Source organism: Pteropus medius, unplaced genomic scaffold (assembly GCF_902729225.1).
Source record: "Pteropus medius unplaced genomic scaffold, Ma_sr-lr_union100, whole genome shotgun sequence".
NCBI lineage: Eukaryota > Metazoa > Chordata > Mammalia > Chiroptera > Pteropodidae > Pteropus > Pteropus medius.
The window spans coordinates 14,586,135-14,607,879 of record NW_024349801.1 but is presented as its reverse complement, the minus strand read 5'-3'; the positions used below and the strand labels follow the sequence as shown (position 1 = coordinate 14,607,879).

At 33.8% G+C, this 21,745-nt stretch overlaps 1 protein-coding gene across 3 annotated transcripts in view; it reads left to right on the top strand.

Annotated features, from left to right (window-relative positions):
* Nucleotides 1-21,745, top strand: part of CDH8 (cadherin 8) — a 314,915-nt gene that overhangs the window by 248,678 nt on the left and 44,492 nt on the right. For all 3 annotated transcript variants that reach the window (XM_039888875.1, XM_039888873.1, XM_039888874.1), the window contains 2 exons: nucleotides 5,150-5,271; nucleotides 18,591-18,708. In XM_039888875.1, coding sequence (XP_039744809.1) covers nucleotides 5,150-5,271; nucleotides 18,591-18,708 — 240 coding nt within the window. The remainder of the gene's footprint in view (nucleotides 1-5,149; nucleotides 5,272-18,590; nucleotides 18,709-21,745) is intronic.

Sequence of the window (21,745 nt, the reverse complement as noted above, 5' to 3'; positions counted from 1 at the left end):
GTGAATTTGTTGTTTAGAAAAGGGTATTTGCAGATGTAATTGAGTTAAGGATCTTAAGATGAGCATTCTAGGGCCTACCTGGGTAGTCCCTAAATCCTATAACAAGTGTTCTTAGAGGGTTGAAGACACAGGAAGAAGAGGAGACAGCCCTGTTACCATGAAGGTGGAGACTGGAGTTATGCAGCCCCAGCCAAGGAATGCCTTGCTTTCTCTCAGCTGAGTCTTTGCCTACTAGCTGGCTACTATCTGGCCTACAATTTAGCCTCTATCTCCAAATCTACTCAATCTATCAATCTTCTCCCATTTATCTTTCGCAACAACCTCCATTGTTTTGAGATCATCAATAGGTTTGGACTTCTTCACATTCCTTTGCAAATGGAGTCGGTTCCTTTATGAGAGATTCAGAGCTCTCCGCTCCATGCTGCTCCACCCATCCCCAGACGAAACCTGAGCCATGGCTCTGGAGCATATTTTTAAGTAATACTTCTGCTTAGGAGCTGAGTGCCCTGTGGAAAGGGGAGATAGTAGCCTCAGTCTTCTTGGTTCCTCTCTCAGCATGAAACCTCCCCCTTATGAGCCATGCCGAGCATGAGCAGGGCCCCAGCTTTCTACTGACACTGTGCGAAATGAATTGGGGACTTGGCAGAAGAAAGCTACCCCCACCCGCAGTTGCCTCAGCCACAGATATCTGGGCAGGATGAGAATGGCTAACAGCCTGCCCCTCTTGGGTAGATAGCCCTGGACTAACAGGTTGGAGCAGTGGGAGCCCTGTGCTGTTGAGTGTGTTGGTCTGGAGTCTACTTCCCATCTTGCTGAGCTGTGAGGGTGGAGGGAGTGAGCAGATCTTGGTTCAAATACCACAGACTCTCTAAAACTGCTTTTTGTTGTTGTTGCTATTGTTTTTCAATATGCCCTTAGGAACTTTTCCATGGACTTTATTTATTTTTTAATAATTTTTACCAGTTTTTCTGGGGGGTCTATGGCATTCCTCATGCTATCATGCCACGAGTCTTAAAAAAAAGTAGAAACAAATGAACAAACAAAACTCAATTATGTGTTAAAAGGCTTTTTGGAAGAGAAGTGGCTTGGGCTGAATCTTAAAGAATAACAAGGAATTCAACAATTAGAAAGAGGAGAGATTATATTATGGTTAGTTTGGGGAAACTGCCCAGCATGTTTTACATAACCACTAAGGCTACAGAAATTCTAACCATCTCTTCATACTCTACTAGCATATCACTTTTCAGGGTCAGGGTATAGAGTTTAAGTTTTGTTTCTTTTAAATTTTGTTTACTGAGGTGGACTGTAAACTAAACTAAATTAAAATGAAACACTTAGAAACCTATCCCATTCGACTATCTAAGAAGACATTAATTTAGTCAATTTGGGGAATCGTTAAATAATTATAAGGAAATATATTCAATTTAGGGTAAACAATATATAAAGTGCACACCATGAGATCCTTTACAGCTATGAGAAGTGGATTCCAAATTTGGTTCTGAGTTTTTGACATGCCAAACCAAAGAAGAAAATATAATCATATGAAAAGCCCATTGTACAATATATTTAAGTAAATTATTTACTTGTAGAGTTTCTGAGACAAATTAAATATCAGAATCAAAGAATATTCTCTATTATTTGTGATCTTCTAACAGTATGAAGTGATAGCTCCCAATCCCACATTACATCTAACAAAAAAAATTAGATGGTATTAGTCTAGGGATCTGGGCTCTTGGATAGTTAAGTATCAACTCACCCCAGACACTACATATGAGAAATCGTGTATTACTTTAATGCTTAAAATTATTCCAGTGAGAAACTCATGGAGCTTCTCCACCTTCTATGCTTGAGTTTTATCAACTATTGATGATTTAGACCTAAGATACCATTGCAATTTATTTTAACCATGAGATTAAGAAAAGAGAAGAGAGAAAAATTAAGAACATGGGGCTTGGCATAATTATTCTTTGGCAAAAACTATGAAAATTAAATCTGTATATGCATGTTTGCCTGTGGTGTGTGTGTGCATGCATGTGTACATATACACATGTAGTATGAGAAAGAGGGAAGACAAAGAATATTATATTCATTAGTTTTGTCCTAATCAATCATTGTCAGTGAATCTGATTCAGTAAGTTTAACATTTTCTTCACTTCCCAAGAAGCAACATCGTGTTTAAGGAATATGATAGCTTATCTTTACATTTACAGTTATCTAACACTATGCATCTATTATTCACTATTATATATATACAGTTCATTAAATCTGTGTTGATCATTGGCTATTTATTAATTAAATGATTAGAGAGATTGAAAAAATACAGTAGTAGAAGGCTTCCGTAATCATATATATATACACACAAGAGTCAGTCTAGGATGTAGAATGGAAAGAATGACAAAGAAAGAGAGAGAGAGAGGAAGAGGAAGAGGAAGAGGGAAGAGGAAGGAAGGAAGGAAGGAAGGAAGGAAGGAAGGAAGGAAGGAAGGAAGGAAGGAAGGAAAGCAAGCAAGCAGTAGTTTTTAGAGTTGTAATATGGATGATTATACAATAAAATTAATTAAAGGGACTCTGCCTTGGTTAAATTAAAAGTACCACAAGCAACAATGTATAAGTTACATTGTGTGGTCACTCTGGGAGCCTTGTAGATGGTTAATGCAAATTGGAGAATATTGGTGGTACAACCCAGGAGATATATCCAGTTCGGCATTTGATATTTGTACTCAAATTTCAAATAGCAGTCAAACTTGAGGTAAATATCTATAACAAGCCTATAAGCATTCTTGAGGAAATGACAATGATTAGTTACCCAAACAAACAAACAAACAAATATATTTTGTTTTGAACTTCATTGGTATTGTACTGTGAAAATGATTATGTTGGGAGGCCAAAACTACATCTTGGAGTTGATTTTTAACTGAATAATTTTGGTAAAGCAATATAATCCTTTGAGTGTTAGTCTCCATCTAAAATATGGGAATAACATTATCTACTTTATAGTTCTTTAGTGAGAACTAAAGAGCTGTATGTGAAATATCTTGCACTATGTGTAGTAAATACTCATTATGCATTATGCTGATGATGCTGATAATTACAAAAGGCAAAGGCTAAAATGCCCTTGACTATGTGCCCAATACTATCTGAGCACTTTTAATTTTTTCTCATGTAATATTTATCATAATTCTGTAAATAATGTGTTAAGTTCTTGAGTTTCTTTTCCTCAGAAATAAAATGAGGTCAAATAACTTGTTCAGGATCATGTAGATACTCGGAGGCAAAGATGGAGCCCCAAACATTGTTTGTCTACTGCAAACGCTAATACTATCTTTTACTCTCCAGAAGATGCTCTTCAATTCTTTGTCAGACTAGAAAAGAGATCTAAATCTTTAAGGCTATAATCATACCTTATACTTTATTTATCTACCTCATTCATGTAGATAAAGCATATAGTGTAAGTTTCTTATCTTAGGGTCCTGTGTTATATTTTTAAACTGCCCCTTCCATGGAAACTTGGGAGGTATATCACAGATACAGAGAACAAACTGATGGTTGCCAGATGGGAGTGGGGTCAGAGGGCTGGGCGAAAAAGGCAAAGGGATTGAGAAGTACAAGTTGGAAGTTACAAAATGGTCATAGGGATATGAAGTACAGCATAGGGAATATTGTCGACAATATTGTAATAACCATGTATAGTGCCAGGTAGGTACTACATTAATAGGGGGGATCACTTCATAAGTTCTATAAACGTCTAACTACTATGCTATACACCAGAAACTAATATAAAATAATATTAAGTGTCAACTCTAATCGAAAAATAAAAATTAGAAAAAAGAATAATTCATTAGACATAAGAAAATAAAAGAAAAAGGAAATATCAGATGACACATTTAAAGTCATTGGCTTGAGTTTTGGGAAGTGAGGTTATTTCATTATTGGGGCGGTTGGAATTCCACGGGGTAATATCCATCCATCCATGATTAATCGAATTAGAATATTGGAGAGTAGCCATGACAGTTAACTCAATTTAAACCTTGTAGCATTGTCAGTGGTGTTAACCAACTCTAAATGTATAACAAGGCTATGGTCATTTAGTGTGTGCCTTAGAAATACCTTTGTATTTAACCAAGAAAAAAAAAGATCTTCGAAGGTTTTAGAGGTCTGAATTTAACCAATTATCAAAAAGAAAATTTGATATATCAAATGCAAGTCTGTTTTTTCATATTCAAAAATCAAACGCTTTCCCCCTCTTGGCTTGTTTATAAATATTGGGTACCACAGAAACACAAATAAATAATTGGCTCTTTTCAATCCGTTCTGTGTAATTTATGAGATCAAAAAATCGTACAGTTGGGGTCAAACTGTATTGTATTTATTACAAATGAAAAATCATCATATGTCTCAAGTCAGTAATGTATTAATGGACCAGATTTCTGTGCGTGTGTGTGTGTGTGTGTGTGTGTGTGTGTGTGTGTGTTTGTATAACTTTTTAAATTTAAGGACCTAAGGATTAAAGATTAAGTACTAAATTCTCTACTATCGGAATTAACCTGGAAAGATTAGAAGATTATTATCTTTTTACAATGATGAAAATCTTTATGAAAACAATATTAAAATGACTTGGGCTTAACTTATCCAAAAAGATCCCAAGGTCAATTTTTAATAAAAAATAAAATTCATAAAATATATGATTCCCCGTCTTTAACATTATTCCTTTTATCATTGTTAAGGACACTCTCTCAATAATTGTTTGGTTTGGGCCTTTTGCTAGGGTTTTGATGTTTATCTTTAAAATATAGCCAGCCCAACAAGCAAAAGTACAAAAGTGGGTTGTAGGGAAACCAAGATAAACAAAGTGATAAAACTTTGTTGCATACAGCATTTTTTTCTTTTGTATAATGGACTTTATCAATCAAATGAAGTTTTCTTCATCAAAGAAACTTCTTTTAATTATTCAGAGGTGGTCTTTATCAAGCTAAGCAGTTAAGCACTTGATATTTTTCCTCAATGAGTGGTCAGATTTTATAATCACCACGTTGAAAACACCCCAATTAAGGGAAGTTGAAACAGACACACATGCTTTCAAGAAGAAAGTTGAGTTGCACGTTAAAAATGAAATACCCTCCATGCTGATGTTATTTTTTCCTTCCCATAGGGAACCACAGTCAGATATCACGAGTACCTGTTGCTATAAAAGTGCTGGATGTCAATGACAACGCCCCTGAATTCGCATCCGAATATGAGGCATTTTTATGTGAAAATGGAAAACCCGGCCAAGTAAATATCTCCATGTTGTTAATGCTGATATGTTTGTATACAACTGTCTCATATTTGATTAACCTGCCTTATAGTGTGCATTTGCATCATTTATGATCTGCAAAGTCACAGGCAAGAAACATCCAAATGGGAACAGAGAAGGAGTATTTTTCTTTCTGAGATGTTAATTTTCTTCCTACTTGTGACCAAATTGGCTCCTGAAGTGGAATAGCCTGCTGTGCTGTGAGCCCAGAGCCAAATAACTATCTTAAAATATCTCGGGGCGGTATTAGAGTGATGGGGACAAAAATTTAACCTTCAAATGACAGGAAGTGAGGGAAAAGCTCGTAGGGAGGGCATGCTCGTTTCACAACAAACATAGGAATAACACATAATAGTGGAACCCAGGATGACTAGTTGTAGGAAGTTGTAGGAAGTGAATTTTGAAATCTGTAAAAATGTAGATAATTTAGGTAAATATAAGGTAAACAACATGTTTTACACATGCAAGTGTAGCATCTGATAATCGTGTATTGATGGCATATTTTCTACCTGTCTCATATAGCATAAATAGGGATAATGAAGACGGAGGGGGGGAGAGGTGGAGAGATAAAAAAGAAGAAAGAAGGAAGAAAGAAGAGACAGAGGAAGGAAGTGGTGCGGGAGGGAGGAGGAAGAGAGTTATAAGAAAGAAGTATAAAAACAAAAACAAAACCTGCTATACTCTGAATGTCAAAATGGAAATAGTCTATGTAAAATTCTAAAAACCACAAATGTAATAGATTTATTTTAACAAGGTGCCAAAGTACTGTATGTTTAAGAAATTTATCGTTTTTCGACTTCCTAATTTATTTCTGGATGGTGACATTTTAATTTAAATAAACAGCAGCTGACAGCATGACACTGGAGTTGTTAATCCAACTATTCTTGTGCCTCATGTGGGTGTTAGGAATTAAACTTACTATTTGCTGAGCAGTTTACCTGACAAGAGTCAGATTTTTTTCCACCTAAAAAAAGAAATAGCATTGTAGCTCTATACTTTTAATTATTACAAAAATGTCCATGTGTTACCGTCCTATAAAACAGTGGACATTTTCCTCTAGACTACTCTCATATATCTGAAGGATTAGTATTGTTTCCATGTACCAAAGTAAGACATACACATGCACAGAGCAAAACTAAAATTGTAATAATAAAACTGATTAATTTCAGAAAACCTAAACATCATAAATATTGTTATAATCAAAGCATTAGCCTTTCAGTGATATACTCTTTTTTTTTTTAACATTCTAACATTAGTTCAAATGTTTCTTAATTTTTTACCATGTGGAAATGCCCTCTAACTATCATGTTTAGACCATTTTCATTTGTGGTCCTTTAAGGATGGAGTGTGTGTATATCTATATGTATGTATGCCATATGTATATGCTATATATATGGCAGTAAATATCATTTAGCTAAGTTGATGGATTGAGTTGGCAGAGACAGTTCAATCAAAATATATAAAATATATGCAGGTCAGTTTTAAGGATATGGTTATGTGAGCCAGATCGTTGCTGGGGTAATGTAGCCAATCACAGACTTGTAAGCCAGCTGCTTTCAATCATACAGAATCTGTCAAATGCATTATAATTTAAATAAAACTCCATTGTTCATGCAAAGCTCATCACGCAAGTTTAGAGAGTCAATGGCACTGATATTTCAAAAGTTCAACAGTGGCTTCGCTCATGATATTGACATGCATGCCTTTGAAACTCCTGAAATTTGGAGTTCTACCCGGTGGATTTTGACTGTTTGCAAGGTTTTAATGATTCCTCAGCAGTACTTATCCTCAGAAAAAAAAAAAAAATGCATTGTTTCATCATCTTTCCAATGGAAGATCAAAATAAAAAAGAAAAGTTGATTCTTTGTTTTATGATTTTTGCAAATCAAAATTAATGACTCCTGTGAAGAAATGTGTATGTTGTGTGTGTGTCCAATGCACTAGATTATCCTCAAATGAATCTGTTTAGGCACGTTTGTTAGAGTTCATTTTTACATGTAGAGATCAGATCTTTGGCTGTTCAGCATAAATTTTGGACATATGGCTGACTGGTTTATACACATGCAGTCATTCAAACATCTCCTGAATTCTCTGATTCCTTTGTGCTAGTCAGAACTCATATTTGATTCATTACATCATTCCTAGGTCACATTTAATGGCTTCAGTATCTCATTTTTATATTTAATGTTTTCCAAAATTCATCTTTGTTACCTATACTAGTATTCACTCATATAAGTTCAGCAGAGATACACTTTTAATTGTCTTTCCTAATACCACACAAACCATCGACTCACTTAGAAATTAGAATATTCATTATCAGATGATCACACACTCATGAGAGACAAATGTCAAAAACTGAATTAGCACTAAAGTCATAGTCACTCAATAGTTTTCAATAGTTAAAGTCTGCTCTACAACAGCCTCAGAGAAAGAAGTGCAGGTGACTTGGAATTGTCTGGTTTGGCTGGAAGGTATGGATTACGGGGGTCAGTGTCTTAGGAGATGGTGCAGCTGGTGATTATTAGCTGTGATCAAGGGCAAGCCATTAAGAAAACCTAGTCTGAAAACTTCTGGACTGAGAGAGCCTTTGTAAAGAGGTTTTTAAAACATCTCACAAAATGAAAACCAATGTCAGTGACAGATAATTCTATTGTGCTTGACTCTTTTCCACTGTATTAAACTCATTTAAATAAAAAGTCAGAGAGAGAGACAGAGAAAGAAGAGGCCACTTTTCTCTAATACAGATCTCCCCAGTTTATGATACATCTATGATAAAACTGGCACTTTGAAAGTAGAATTGCAAATCATAATTGCTCCTACTACCTTCTCATGATTCTAAAGTGAAAGATGACATTTAGATTAAATTTGTTTCCTTAAGAGAGTAATAGCCACCCATGACACAGAGAAATAGTTCACAGTTTATTATAAAAAATCAATGTGAATCCCTTTTGATTAGAATCCTTTTAAATAATCCCTCCATTACATAAGTAAATGTTAATATGATATTTTCTGATTACTAGTTACTTTTTTATTTCCAGTAGTTATAGGTAATTTATTTTAAGCCAAAAGATAGAAGATGACGTATGTTTTTAGTCCCTAACTCAATGACGGCATGATAGAGGCAACTGCAGATTACTTGGCCCTCGGTCTAACAGGAAGAAGAAAAAGATCCTCTCCACTTATGCCTCTCTAATGGCCAAGGCAGAAATGAGAGTGTGGACTGAGGATCTCAAGATTAGAATGCAAAACCTATGACTAACAGTTCATGTGTCTAATAGGATGGTCGGTTTTGGTCAGTTATACATTTTGACTTGATAAACTTACTAATCAGTTAGTAAATATTTATTGAATGCAAACTGTGTTCCAGTGCTTGGCTCGGTCCTGGGGATTTAGTGGCAAACAATGCCCTAAACATCATCTTTTTTTCTTCAGAGAGTTTTCTTTCTGGAAACAAAACAAAACAATAATAATAATAATAATAATAATAATAATAATAAATGATAAAATTACAAGGAAATTTCTCAAATTCTGTAGGCAGAAAGGAGGCCAAGGAGATAAGGGAAATGGAGCTATCTTAATGAAAAGACCTCTTAATGTAGGTCACGTTCCACCAGAGACAGGAAACGTCTCTGAAAAGGACGTTTCAAGTGCTGAAAAGGAGTCAGCTGGGGATAACTCAAATTCTGTCTGAAGAGAACGGTAATCTGGCTGGAGGGGTGGAGGAACAGATGTGGAGAAACCAGTATCTCCTTCATTGTGCCTGATACCGCCATACTCAGAGTCAGATGTGAAAGAGAAATAGAGGGCCTTCTGTAATTCTCTTCTACATCTTATCCCCTTCATAAGATCTTTCTAGAATTTTATTTCAGATTTGGCCTCTTGTTCACCATACATACAGACTTGAGATAATTTGCTCCAGATGGTTCATTGACTCAAGGACTAAATGTTGTATTTCTAGGTGTTGAGTCAAGGTCTCCTGTTTAGTCTCAGAATATTTATTATTTGAGAGTGAGTTAGGTGACAGACTGCTTCGGCTCTTCTTCCTCCAGGAAGGAGCTTCCCCTGTTACTGTAAATAAACCTAGTAGAGGATAATTTAAGCTTCATTACCATCTATAGAAGTTGAGGTGTACTACTTGGCATCAAGTTAATTGTGTCTAGATTTAAAAAAAAATACTTTGGTTTGCCTCTTTTAATCCCTTCTTTCCCTGACCAATACTACAGCATATAAAGTTTGCTATATCATAGGTCAAAAAAAAAAAAGTGAATAGCCTATATTTCTAGGTACATATCTAGCTGATGCTTGACATATAATGGATATTCACAAACAAATTTAAATCAAGGTTGTAATTCATTTCATTCAGCAGTGACAAATATTTCAATAATTAGTTTCTCAGATATTACCATGGAAACAACTTGTTCTACTCACAGACATACAGTGCACAAGCTAACCTCTTTAAATGAAAAATCATTCATTTATATATTGAACAATATTTATTGCACATCTACAAGATGATAAATATTGTAATATGACCTGCAGAAACACTATGAAAAGGACAAGAAAGTATTCTCTCTAATGGAACTTAATGAGAAAGAGGAATTTAAAAAAATTGAATGAATAAATATTTAAATTTTGAAAACTGGGTTAAAGAAAACATAAATGCAACGAGTCAGGGGAAAACAAAGAAAAAGCAAAGATCTATTTTATATAATGTTATCAGATAAAGTTACTTTTTAAATTGGTATAATTTAGTCTGAAACTGGAAAAAAAAAAAAAAATGAGAAGTGGAAGCCAGAACCTTCTAGCCAGCAGGATAAGCTTGTGCAAAGAACCTGAAGGGAGAAAGACCTTGGTTTCTTTGAAGAATTGAAAACAGCTGTGGCTAAGCATAATAAATATAATAAGAAGAATGTAATAAGCAAGAGTGAGATTGGACAAAAAAAGTTCTATGTTTGAATATAATCTACATGGGCACATGCACCCACGATTAAGCAGAAAGAACATTAAGAAGACTGTAAGTTTAAAAGTAACGGTAGCCTGGTCTAAGTTGGTGGCAGTGGAGTTGGAGGGAAGTGATTGCAAAAGTGATTGCATGCTTACATGAAAGAAATAATACATACAGATATCTAACATATAATCATCACTGATCTGAGAGTTTGGTGTTACAACCACATTTTGCAGATGTGGAGCTGAGGCTGAAAAGGAGTAAGGAAGGGTTTACCTGAGGCCATGAAGAGTGGCAAAGATGGGTTTTGAAGTCTGTTCTTGCAAGTGCCCAAGTCTCTGCACTTTTTAGGATCTCACAGTGCTTCCTAAGGAAGCAGACTTTGAAATTCCGACACACTTCATAGAAAAATAGTAATAAAAATAAGATTCGATCAAGAGTGAGCATTTTTCAAAAGAACAAAATAACTCCTGTGACCAGTAACACACTTTTTTCAAAAGCATTCCTTGAAACCTTAAGTGAAAAGAAATAAAGCTTAATAAGAAAAGTAAAGATAATGATCTCTTGATAAACACCAGCAATGAATGAGTTTACTACTTCATTTTATTTACTTTTTTAGTTTCTGTTGGTCTTTTTATAATAAATGTGAAACAATGAAATGTAATTGTGACATTTTATAGCACTCATGAAACAATAAATACAGGAGATTTAATTTTAACTTTCATGCTGGCAGGCATCTTCCAAGATCTATCTGTATACACATGAGGGAGACAGGATTGATTTTAAAATGCGTGAAATTGAGGGCCTCAACAAAATGCATAAAGGACTATTTTCATTTTATTTTGGGTGGACTAAGGAGATAGTAAATTAGTGGAATGCATAAAACAATATTTGAGAAGATCATATGTAACGAAACATATTTCAAGAGTCATTAGGAGAGGTATGACTGTTAGAGGACAATTTTGACAGAAGGAAAAGCATAAGTGAACAATATCTTGGAAGAGTTTAAAACTAGAACCATTAAAATGTGAGTCATAGCTCTACAATTTATTAGTTTCCTGACTTTGGGCCTCACTCTCTGCTAGTTTAAACTCATAATTTAGGGATATCTACCTCAATATCAGTTGCTCATGAATAATTGTAATTAATTATAGTTATCTATTTTAACTAATTTCATAGTCTAAGCAAAATATATTTTATTAGTATGTTTTTGTTGTGTTTATTGTTGTTGTTATTGTTATATATTTATGAGGTTTTATCTGGCACAAAACACTATAAATAATCCCTAAATGGATTAATATAACAGGACAATCTATTTTCCTGTATTGGAATAAATCTTTTCCTGTAAAACATTTTCTCACAAAATGGTTTTTTTATTTTTGTAAAATATTTACAAGTGTTTTATTTGTCAAGAATGAAGGAAGGGTTTCTACTTCATTCCTCTCCACATGAATCGGTAGGTTAATATAATTACTTTTTTCAAATACACTGGAATCAGCTTTCAGGAATACATACTGTTTAAATCTTTTTCTAAAGTCATCCTTGCAGCCTCTGTATGCAGTGGCTGAACCTCTTGTGTGATTCTAAATTCCATGTGGTTTATTCTGGCCCCTAACGTGATTGAGATTGATGATCCGCAGAGAAAATGGTGCAAAGGATTGTTTAAAAATCTTAGGCCGTTGCAGACCGATGTCTTCTCTTTATTTTATTTTCAACCTGTAAGTTACTGAATAAGAATTTAGGATGAAAGTGAGGCGAGCACACATGTATGTGTGTTTCCAGTTGTTCATGGAAGCCATGTTGATGAACATGCCTTTTTGAAGAAAGTAAAATTGATCGTAAAAGGAATTAGGCTTTGGGCTAGTGACATAAATTGAGTAAGACCTGGTACAAAGAAGAGATGACATATTATTGGAAGGACAGAGAACCAAATGGAAACAGTGCTATAACTAACAAGCTGTATAGACACAACACCTTCCCAAAGAGGTTGAGATTGAAGAAGGCTTCCAGATTTTTACAACTTATATGGAATTTTGGAGGATAACATTTCTTAAATTGAGTGTCTGACAAACACGTGTTGGGTATAACATGTCAATATATAGTGTGTGTGTGTGTGTGTGTGTGTGTGTGTGTGTGTGTGTGATCTATATAATGATGGGAACCACTGACTTAAACAAAGTTAAATAATATTATCTTCTGTTGGTTTTGTTTAACTGTTTGATTCCCTTGCATTTATAAATACATATGAATCACCAAAGGGCTATATGGTGTTTGGCATTTACCCAACAGAGTTGATTATAAAATCTTGCAGATTTCCTTCAGAGAAAATTATAGAACTAGTGGAACCCCACTGGGAAAATTTTGTTTCAGGAGGATAAGTGATAGGAGACATTTCCAGCCTAGGTAATAATGTGTATAATGTTAAGGAGACATCAGGAAATATTCCTCTGAAATAATATAGTGGAAGATGGAGAGAACAGTAAAAAGAGAGTTGAGACTTTCAAACTATGTTAAAAACGGTTGATTTATCCTACTCATGAGAAGTTCAAAGCAAAGCAAGTAATAGAGTGATTTTTTTAAAATATTGATCATTTCAGAGGTGTACAAAACACACATAAGACATGCAGAGTCCAGCAAAAGAAAATGAGTCAGGAAGAACTAAAAAATTTAAACTTTGTGTAAACATACTTTTCAGTAGTCCTTTCTATGTATCATTTTACCTCAACTTAGTTTCAGTCGTGGAAAGGGAAGTGAGAAAGACTGAAACCTTAGAAAATGTTGGAAGTGCTACAGTGAGTTTATGAAGTATAGGTCCCAAATATCTATCCAGAGGACTGAAGACTTCACTAAGTGTTTAAAACGGACAAATAAAATCTAATCTACATTTTCCTGTTGTATTTTCCATAGGTCAGACTCCTAAGGTATATGCTCTGAATAGCCACCTAATACTTTTTAAAAACAAGGATGTATTCATGCAAAAATATGTGACATGGGAAAACACTCTGGGTAAGAAAAGAAGTCTTGGTAGAGAGTGGATTGCCATGCAAATTATTAAAAATATCCAAGAACTACTCATTAAATGGATATAAATGGTGTTTATATTTGAACTATATGATACAATTTTTAAATAATTGAGGATAATTAGGTTATTGTATTGATTTTAACATAATTTCTCAAATCCCTATATTTTCTCTTTTTTCAATTTGTCATCATTGCTATAACTTGGTTTCTCTTATATGCATAATTTTTATTTCCCAAAACCCCTTTTTCAAAGAATGGTTCTTAACCTGTTTTATTTTGCTTCCTTCAGTTATGGACACCCTTGATAATCTGATGAAAACTATGGGTTTTCCCATCATATATGTTTAAAGATAAATGATTTATACAATATTACTTTCTTTTTTATTATTATTTTTTTTTTAATTTAAGTATAGTTGGTATGCAATCTTATACTGATTATATTATCAGGTACAAAATATAGTGATTTGATGTGTTTATACCTTACAGTGTGATAACATCACTAATTCTAGTAATGCTCTGTCACCATATAAACTTATCACAGTATTATTGGCTATATTCCTCTTCCCCTTTTCACCCATCCTTCAACCCCCTCCCTTCTGGTAAATGTCCCTTTAGTCTCTGTTTCAAGTTTACTTTCAAGTTGAGAGGTTGGAATATTATGATGCTCATTCACGAATCATTTATTTCCTTTCCCAAGTTTAAACCTACTACTCTAAGAAACAGAAGTTAGTATTTCAGGAAAGCTAACATTGGTAATCAGAAATAAACTGGAAATAATGGCAGAAGAATGAATAGAAAACCAAAAACCATTGCTGTCCTTTCTGCACTGCCTTTGACTTCCTCTCCTCTCATTCGCCCCCTTTCCCACACTTCCCGATTCACGTCACTACAGAAAGATTTGCCAAGAAAGAAAAAAGTAACTTTTACCTGAGAAAGTGACGGTGTGCTGTGATTGCAGATATCATCTTGGCTATCATTGCTGAGTGTTTCTGGAGAATGGATGTATATTCCAGAAGCCTTGGAAAACATTCCGAAAGTTAGAACCAATTAGTCCTCTCTCATCTTGCCTACATGCAGAAAGAACTATGATTTCTAAACCTCCGTTGGCTATGCCAACAGTCAGAATCAGGAGGAAACCTTTATACCCATAAAACAAAGTACATGAGCAGCAAAAATGACAGAGTTCATTTTTATGCACTCTCTAAAATATCGAAGGTCTAAGGCCCAATTTAACTAAAATACATGTACAGAAGGTATATCTGCGAACAAGATTTTAAGGCATCCTGACATTGGGGCAGGAGGATGCTGGGAGTTTGTTATCAAATATATTTAGCAGTAGATGTGATGTATAATCCCTTTGATGTCCTAGGGTTCTGATAAGTCTCTTCATACCTACCTCCCAAGGTTATGTAAGAATTAGTGATAGTTAAAACATGCCTAACAGTTTATTTATTAATCATTTTTTTCATTTAGACAATACTTATTAAATAACCACCATGTGCCAGACACTGTTTAAATAGCAGTGAGAGAAAAAAAAAACACACACACACACACAAAACAAAATACCAACTCATCACCTAAAAACAAATCAATGAATAACAGACCGGAACTCATAGGGGATATTCTAATAGATTCCATGATAGTTTTATGGTTGTTAACAGATCAGATCATCAGAAATGTATTTGTTTGCTGGCTGCTTGCATTTGTTTATTTGTTTGTTTGATTTTTTTTCTGCTTATGTTTTAAACATTTACTAAAGATAGTGATAGTCTACTTCTATTAAATATTTTTGAGTTAAAATAAAATAGTTTAAAATAAAGTTTAATAAATTCTAATAAAATGATCTACCTTTGGTTTAGTATTGTTGATAAACAATGAACATTTTTTTAAAGCAGTCAGAATTTATGATATGGCCCCACAATTTTCAATTTTTTTTTAGTTTGATGTCTTAGAAAGGTTATTTCAAATCGGTAGTTTCAAGAAATAAAACAGTCTGTTCCCATAGAAATCCAAGCATGGCGCTGAAATTCATTTCTTTATTCCAAAATCCAGATATGCTTTGTTTTTCTGATAGAGATGTATATCAGCTTTCAGCCTCCCTTTAAATTAATCCACAATAAATTGTTAAAGATTAGATTTTTCAATTGTATCCTAACTTTATTTGCATAAAAGAAAACATTTTATCTACATACTATATATATCTCCTAAGTGAACTCTCTAGAAATTTTTATATAATCTCCATAAAATCGTTGTCCAATTACTTAAAAATTAATTGCTGTCATAGTAGCTCACAGTGGGAAATATTTGCGGTTTTCATTTGCCATCTACTCAGTGTGCCTCTAAAATCTACTTGCATGGAGGAGCGCCTCCTCGAATAAATCTGTTCTTTTTCTTCTATTGATTAAAGCTAAGTGCGTTCAGACGTTATTACATCAATGAAAGCTTCAGCCTTTTTAATATGTGTATCTTAATGCATTTTAATAGCATAAAGTCCTTCAAATGATCTATTGGGCATCTACTTTTAGATAAAATGACCAGGCAGTGGCCATCTGCATTAAAATAAAATGAAGTGTCAAAAATGGTTTAAATCAAAGCCTTAACCATAACTAGTTCATGGGATATTTAGAAGTTGATTTAAAGATTTATCATTTCATTACTTTTTCCTCAACACGTCATCACACACTGAGCATGATATGAGATTGACAGTACAAATTTTCCTAACAAATAATAACGAGGAAGCTGTGAACACCAATCTTCTCCCTTGGCTCAAAACAGTTGTTCTCAGACTTAAGCATACATCAAACTCACCTAGAAGACCGTTTAAAATGCAAATTTCTAGGCCCTATCCTGAGACTTCCTAGTTGAGTAGGCTTAAAAAGTTAAATGTCTAACAGAATTAATACTGTCTTAAATAAATGATGGAGAGAAAAAAAACATGTTCATTGCAGGTGTAATGTTTAAAACAGACTTCTTAAATGTGGTATGACAGGTAACTATTCTCCCTTACTTCAGGTAAGCTAAATTATTACATCTTTTGTTTGGGTTGTTGTGTCTTAACTAATCAAATGGCTCATGGAAAAGCACTCACCAGGGTGCAGGAATCTTTTTCACATAGATTACTTAGAAATATTAGGAATGCTATTACTTAGAGGCGCTCTCTCCACTAAATATACTGTAAGGACATGTTTAGTTATGAATGATTTTCACCACAAAATACCAAGAAATCTTCTTCATTTGTCCTTATTCTTCACATATGCTCACACACTTTAGGAGTTACTTCTTCAACAGGTGCACCTGGGAATTGAAATCCTTTTGAAGCAAAATTTGGTAGAGAAAGAAGAGTATGCTACACCTGCTCACGAGGAACTTCTTCCACTTCTATTCTTTACAATTTTCTTTAAAAAGGGTCTTATCAAATTCTCCTGTTAAATATGTGTACATGTAGGCTGTCCACGAAAGTGTTATCTGTGTTTCACAGCAATCTCTGGTACTTTTATTTTTTCATTTTTATAAAACTGGAACCCTAGGGCATCTCTCTGCACTTAATGTCAAGGTAAATCTACTAGGTGTTTAGATATAATAATTATAATAACATTTTCATCGAATCTGCTGAGGTCAGGTCCCTATTTCGGTAATATCAAAGTCATTACATTACATTGTGCTAGGTCATAAATAAATGATAGCTATCCTAATAAAAAAAATACTAACGATGACGACTAACATTCATTGAGCATTTACTACAAACCGAACGCTATGTTGACACAGACATGAACTTACATCAATAATCAAGAGAACCCTATGAGAAAAGTACTCTTTTTATTTGCAATTTAGGAATGAAAGGAAACTGAATGTCAGTTCAGTGACTTCCTCAATGTCACTCCATGAGTAAAGGATGAAATTCTGACTTCTATCAAGGCAACTTTATTTCAGAGTCCATCACCTTAAAGACTACCTCTGTCTTAACCATGAGTTATATTTTGTGCTATTTTTTGTTATATTGTTACTCAAGCTAAGTACAAATTTAAGACATTTCATAAGGTCCTTCATAAAAGTAAAACATCTACAGAGAAAGATACGTTCAATGTTTAAAACAGAGAAATAGAACAGAGAAATTATTTCATTTATGCCTCAAATAACCTTAATATACTACTTGTCATATAGCATGTGGGTGACACAATGCGACTCTCCACAGGTGTTAAAGTATTCTGAAATTATAGTCTCATGCTTGTTTAGGTGCTAAGTTAGAAAGCAATATTGCTGCTTTCTTACAAAGAAGTGATCCTTTTTTTTTTTTTCTGTTTAATGAAATTGCCAAAGTTGAATGGGACATACTTGTTCAAATAGACATGAGATATTAGGCACCATCGTTACATTCTCTAAATTTCATAAACATGAGAGCATTTCCCTGGTAATTTTTTATGGTATATTTGATATCACCTTGACTGTCATGCTTGATAGGAAATTGTTGTAGAAATTATGTTGTAGTTATTTATAATAGAAGTATAAGCTATACTTTTTTCTACATTAGCTGTTGCCCGGTGTTTCATATTGAAGTGATTAATATCACAGAATCATAAATATGAATTATTAGACTAATTCTCTGACATCCGAAGAAATAACTTAGCGCCAAGTTAATGCAGCTTTGCAAATGAAATAAGCACATTCAACCGGCACCGATTCCAACTATGTGTATCTATCCAAACAGCTCTCTGCACAGTGGTAATTCTCCTAATCCCTATAATTTATTCATCTCAGGATACACTCCAAAGCATTGTTTGCATGTGTAATCCCCTAGTTTTAAAAACAGTATTCGTTATTGGGTGGGAACAGATGTAACTGCTCGGAAAGGCTTGTTGCAATGGTGTTTGTGCTGAGGAACATTCCATTTGGCAAACACGTGCAATCTGATGAGTAAAGTTAAAAAGGAATCATGAGGATTCAAGATTTAAGTCCTTTACCTCCCAGACCTTCTCAAAAGCCACACTACAATCATCATAACAACCCCAAATCTCATTCTACATGCCCATATACTCTCAAACTGAAAAGAAAACCACAATTGCCCAGTGGAATTCTTAAATACCCTGAAATATGCTATTTCAAGCCCCAGACATCAAATAGACGGAAAGGTAATGATTTTAATTTTCATCAGCTCATCAAAGCTGAGGTTTTAAAGGGATGAATGTTTCTCCTTATTGACACAAACCATCATGACAACTTAGAAAACTGAAAAAAAAAGATTCCTTGGACCAAAAGGGATGTCACTCAGCTTTAAAGGGCATTTCAAATCTTTTGATGTCATCGGAAATGCTGATGTCAAGTTTTATGTTACAGGTCATTCAGACAGTGAGTGCCATGGACAAAGATGATCCCAAAAATGGACATTATTTCTTATACAGTCTTCTTCCAGAAATGGTCAACAATCCGAACTTTACCATCAAGAAAAATGAAGGTAAATACATTAGCATTGTGAAAGAGAGTAAAATGTAAATTGGAAAGTAGGATGTGAATTCATAATATGACTGAAAATGTCAATAAAATAAGTTTTGTTCACCCGCAAGCAGTTGAAACCCAGCTTATCAGTTTAATGACGTGATAATTACATCACTTCCTCTTTCTAACATTGAAACAATAGATAAGAAAATTGTTAATGACAAAGTTAATTTTATCCCAGGGCATACCTCATTCACCTGACTTTATACGATGAACCGTAAGATTTAACCCTTGTGAAAGTTTCAGGAATTTTGAGATACTGAGGTTTCTGTTAGAGGAGGAGCTGGCTTATACTTTGCAGTTGTTAAATTTTAATTAAATGTTTACCAAGTCTTTAGGGAAAGCCTATTTTAATTTTACTTGGTTTGTGGGTACATATTCGAGGTATTTGTTGTAAACCTGAACCAACATTGACAATAGCAATTAGATCAGAAAATTTTTCTTGAAGGACACTCCTTATCAGTATTATTATGGAGTTAATACAAACTGATTTTATTAAGCCTTTCACTCATGGAGAACATTTAATGCATTTCATTATTTCTTGAGAACCAAGTTTGAATTAACCATTTCTCTTAACTATTGTCTATTACATATGAAGGTCATAGATCATTATTTTAAAAGTTTATCTCGTCTGTACATTTTTCTATGCTGCTGTCTATTTAACAAGGATTTTTAACTGTTTATTTTGGTTCAGATATATTAAAGTCTCTAGCAAAATAAATGTATTGTCTCAGGCTGCATTCTGGCTATACTATAGGCATTTGTTGAGATTTCTGAATGGTCTATTTAAAAGCTATGTTCAATTAGAAGAGTAAAATTTGGCTCGTGGCTTTTTTTTGGATTATTGCTATGTTCTGTTTCAAGGAGTTAGTGAATTTTCATACAACTTCCTTTATAAAATAAAATAACATTTTATGGCTCTTGTTAAATATATTATAGCCTTACCTGTTAACATAATGCTACTTAGTTCTTTGGGGATGCTTTGATAAATGTGGAAGCATCACAGAAAAGAAAATGAGAAAGTTGTTATACAGATATTATTCAGTTAGCTGGCTTCCACTGTTATAAACACTAAGGAGACTAAATCCTGTTCTTTCTCTTCAATAATGGAGTTCTCATTTGTTAGCCTCACCTAATTAGGAACTCTACTCCAAGTGCATTGCCTTTGTTTTTCAGTTAACACTGCCAAGGTTTCTTTTTTCACTGAAGTCACATGAATGTGGCTAAGATGAAAGCCCCCTCAAAAATCCCAAACTGAGCTGAAAATCTGCATAAGTGTGGTGGTCCAAGCTTACTTAGTGCTAATAGGTATCGGTCATTATTTTTACATATAATATGTCCTACATTTAAAAATTCTCTGTGAAGAAATGTTTTTCCTTCCAGAAGGTTCTGAGCTTTTTGATATTTTCTGTGTGTTTTGCAATTTCAAGGTGTGCCTGTTATAGGTATGGCCTTTCAATTTTTTTAAAGAGGACATTTTAGTTCTTCAGTGAATAATTTCATGCATTTTCTCTAATTTTTGGAACTAGTAGAAAGTAAAAGGTATACACTTAGGAAAGCATATTTTAGCCTCCTTATACTTTGCAATAAACCCTGTAATAGAATATGTAAAGGAATATGGGCTACCTGTTTTATTCTGAAACTAGAAAATGAAAGTTACAGTTTTTATTTACCTCAGCGGTTTGGATGTGTGTGTGAGAAATAACTGAGACAAAAAAAAAAAAAAGATGCCAAAATTACAAAATTACTCAAGATAGAAAGAGAACTCTTTGTGCTCTGATTACTTATTTTAAATTACTTACCTATTCATTTTGCAAAGAATGACCATATAATTTATTATTTCAACTGGGACATTTTTTAAAGTGAAAGGGGTTGCTATTCATATTTATATTTATGCCTGGAAAAACTATAAACCAGGACTATCTTGTGGAAACTAGGGCATATGTTCACTGTGATTATGAATTTAGGATCCAAATATTTACTATCTCCATAGAATAAATCATGAACCTACAGGTCTTTGGAATAGATATGTCAAGTTTATACTCTATCTCTCTTTTTCTTGTATTAGAAATTCATGAATTTTGCTTCATAGAGCACTATTTTTTTTTTTTGGCATCCGGATAGTTTCTGTGAAAATACAAAAAGCAATTTGTCTTTAACATGTAAAGACAAAGTAATGGAAAGAGTTATCTGATTTAAAATGTTGGAGATATATAGATATGTAGGTAGATACATAGGTATTTGTGAGCCTGTTACCCATTCCTTATTATTAATGATGAGAGAACACAAAAACAACCAAGAAAATCCAAATAATAGACATTATTTATTTTAAAACTATGGTATATTTTATGCTTAAAACTTAGATGGACTCAAATAGTATAATATATTTAGAATATTTTTTCTTCTTATGGTGAACTTTAAAATGGTCAATGATGTTTCTCCACTGAGAGCATCATGACTTTCAAATTCCTTTCTCCCAGATAAAGGTTAAGATCTTTGAGATAGCCGATATATTTAAATTCATAATTGCTGGGTGGATGACCCCTCTTATAAATTAGAATTTTAAAGGAAATAGTTTCAGTATTTGGTGTTTTCTTGCATCTGTGTCTTTCTACTCGAAGTTATGGTGATCTTTCTCTTCTCTCGTATAGATCGGTCCTACTGCAATTTTCAGTCAACTAATTCAAAATCAAAGACAAAATGAGATAGAGATTAAGCGTCTCTTGTCTCTTACACAGTAGAGTGATTTCATATATAATTCTCTTTCTGAATATATGAGAATTATATTTCTGCCAGAATAGGAAGACAGCCTTCAATATAGATAAAGGTGAAAGAAAAAGCCAAAAATGTAATGGGTCATTTATATCACATGTGCACACCAAATAATCATAACACCTTGAACTTTCTAAATTATATTGCCCGGACATTGCTTTCTTCATCTTCTAGTTGGGTGAATTTATAAACAAAAGGAGTTTGAGTTGTGCTGACCACATTTC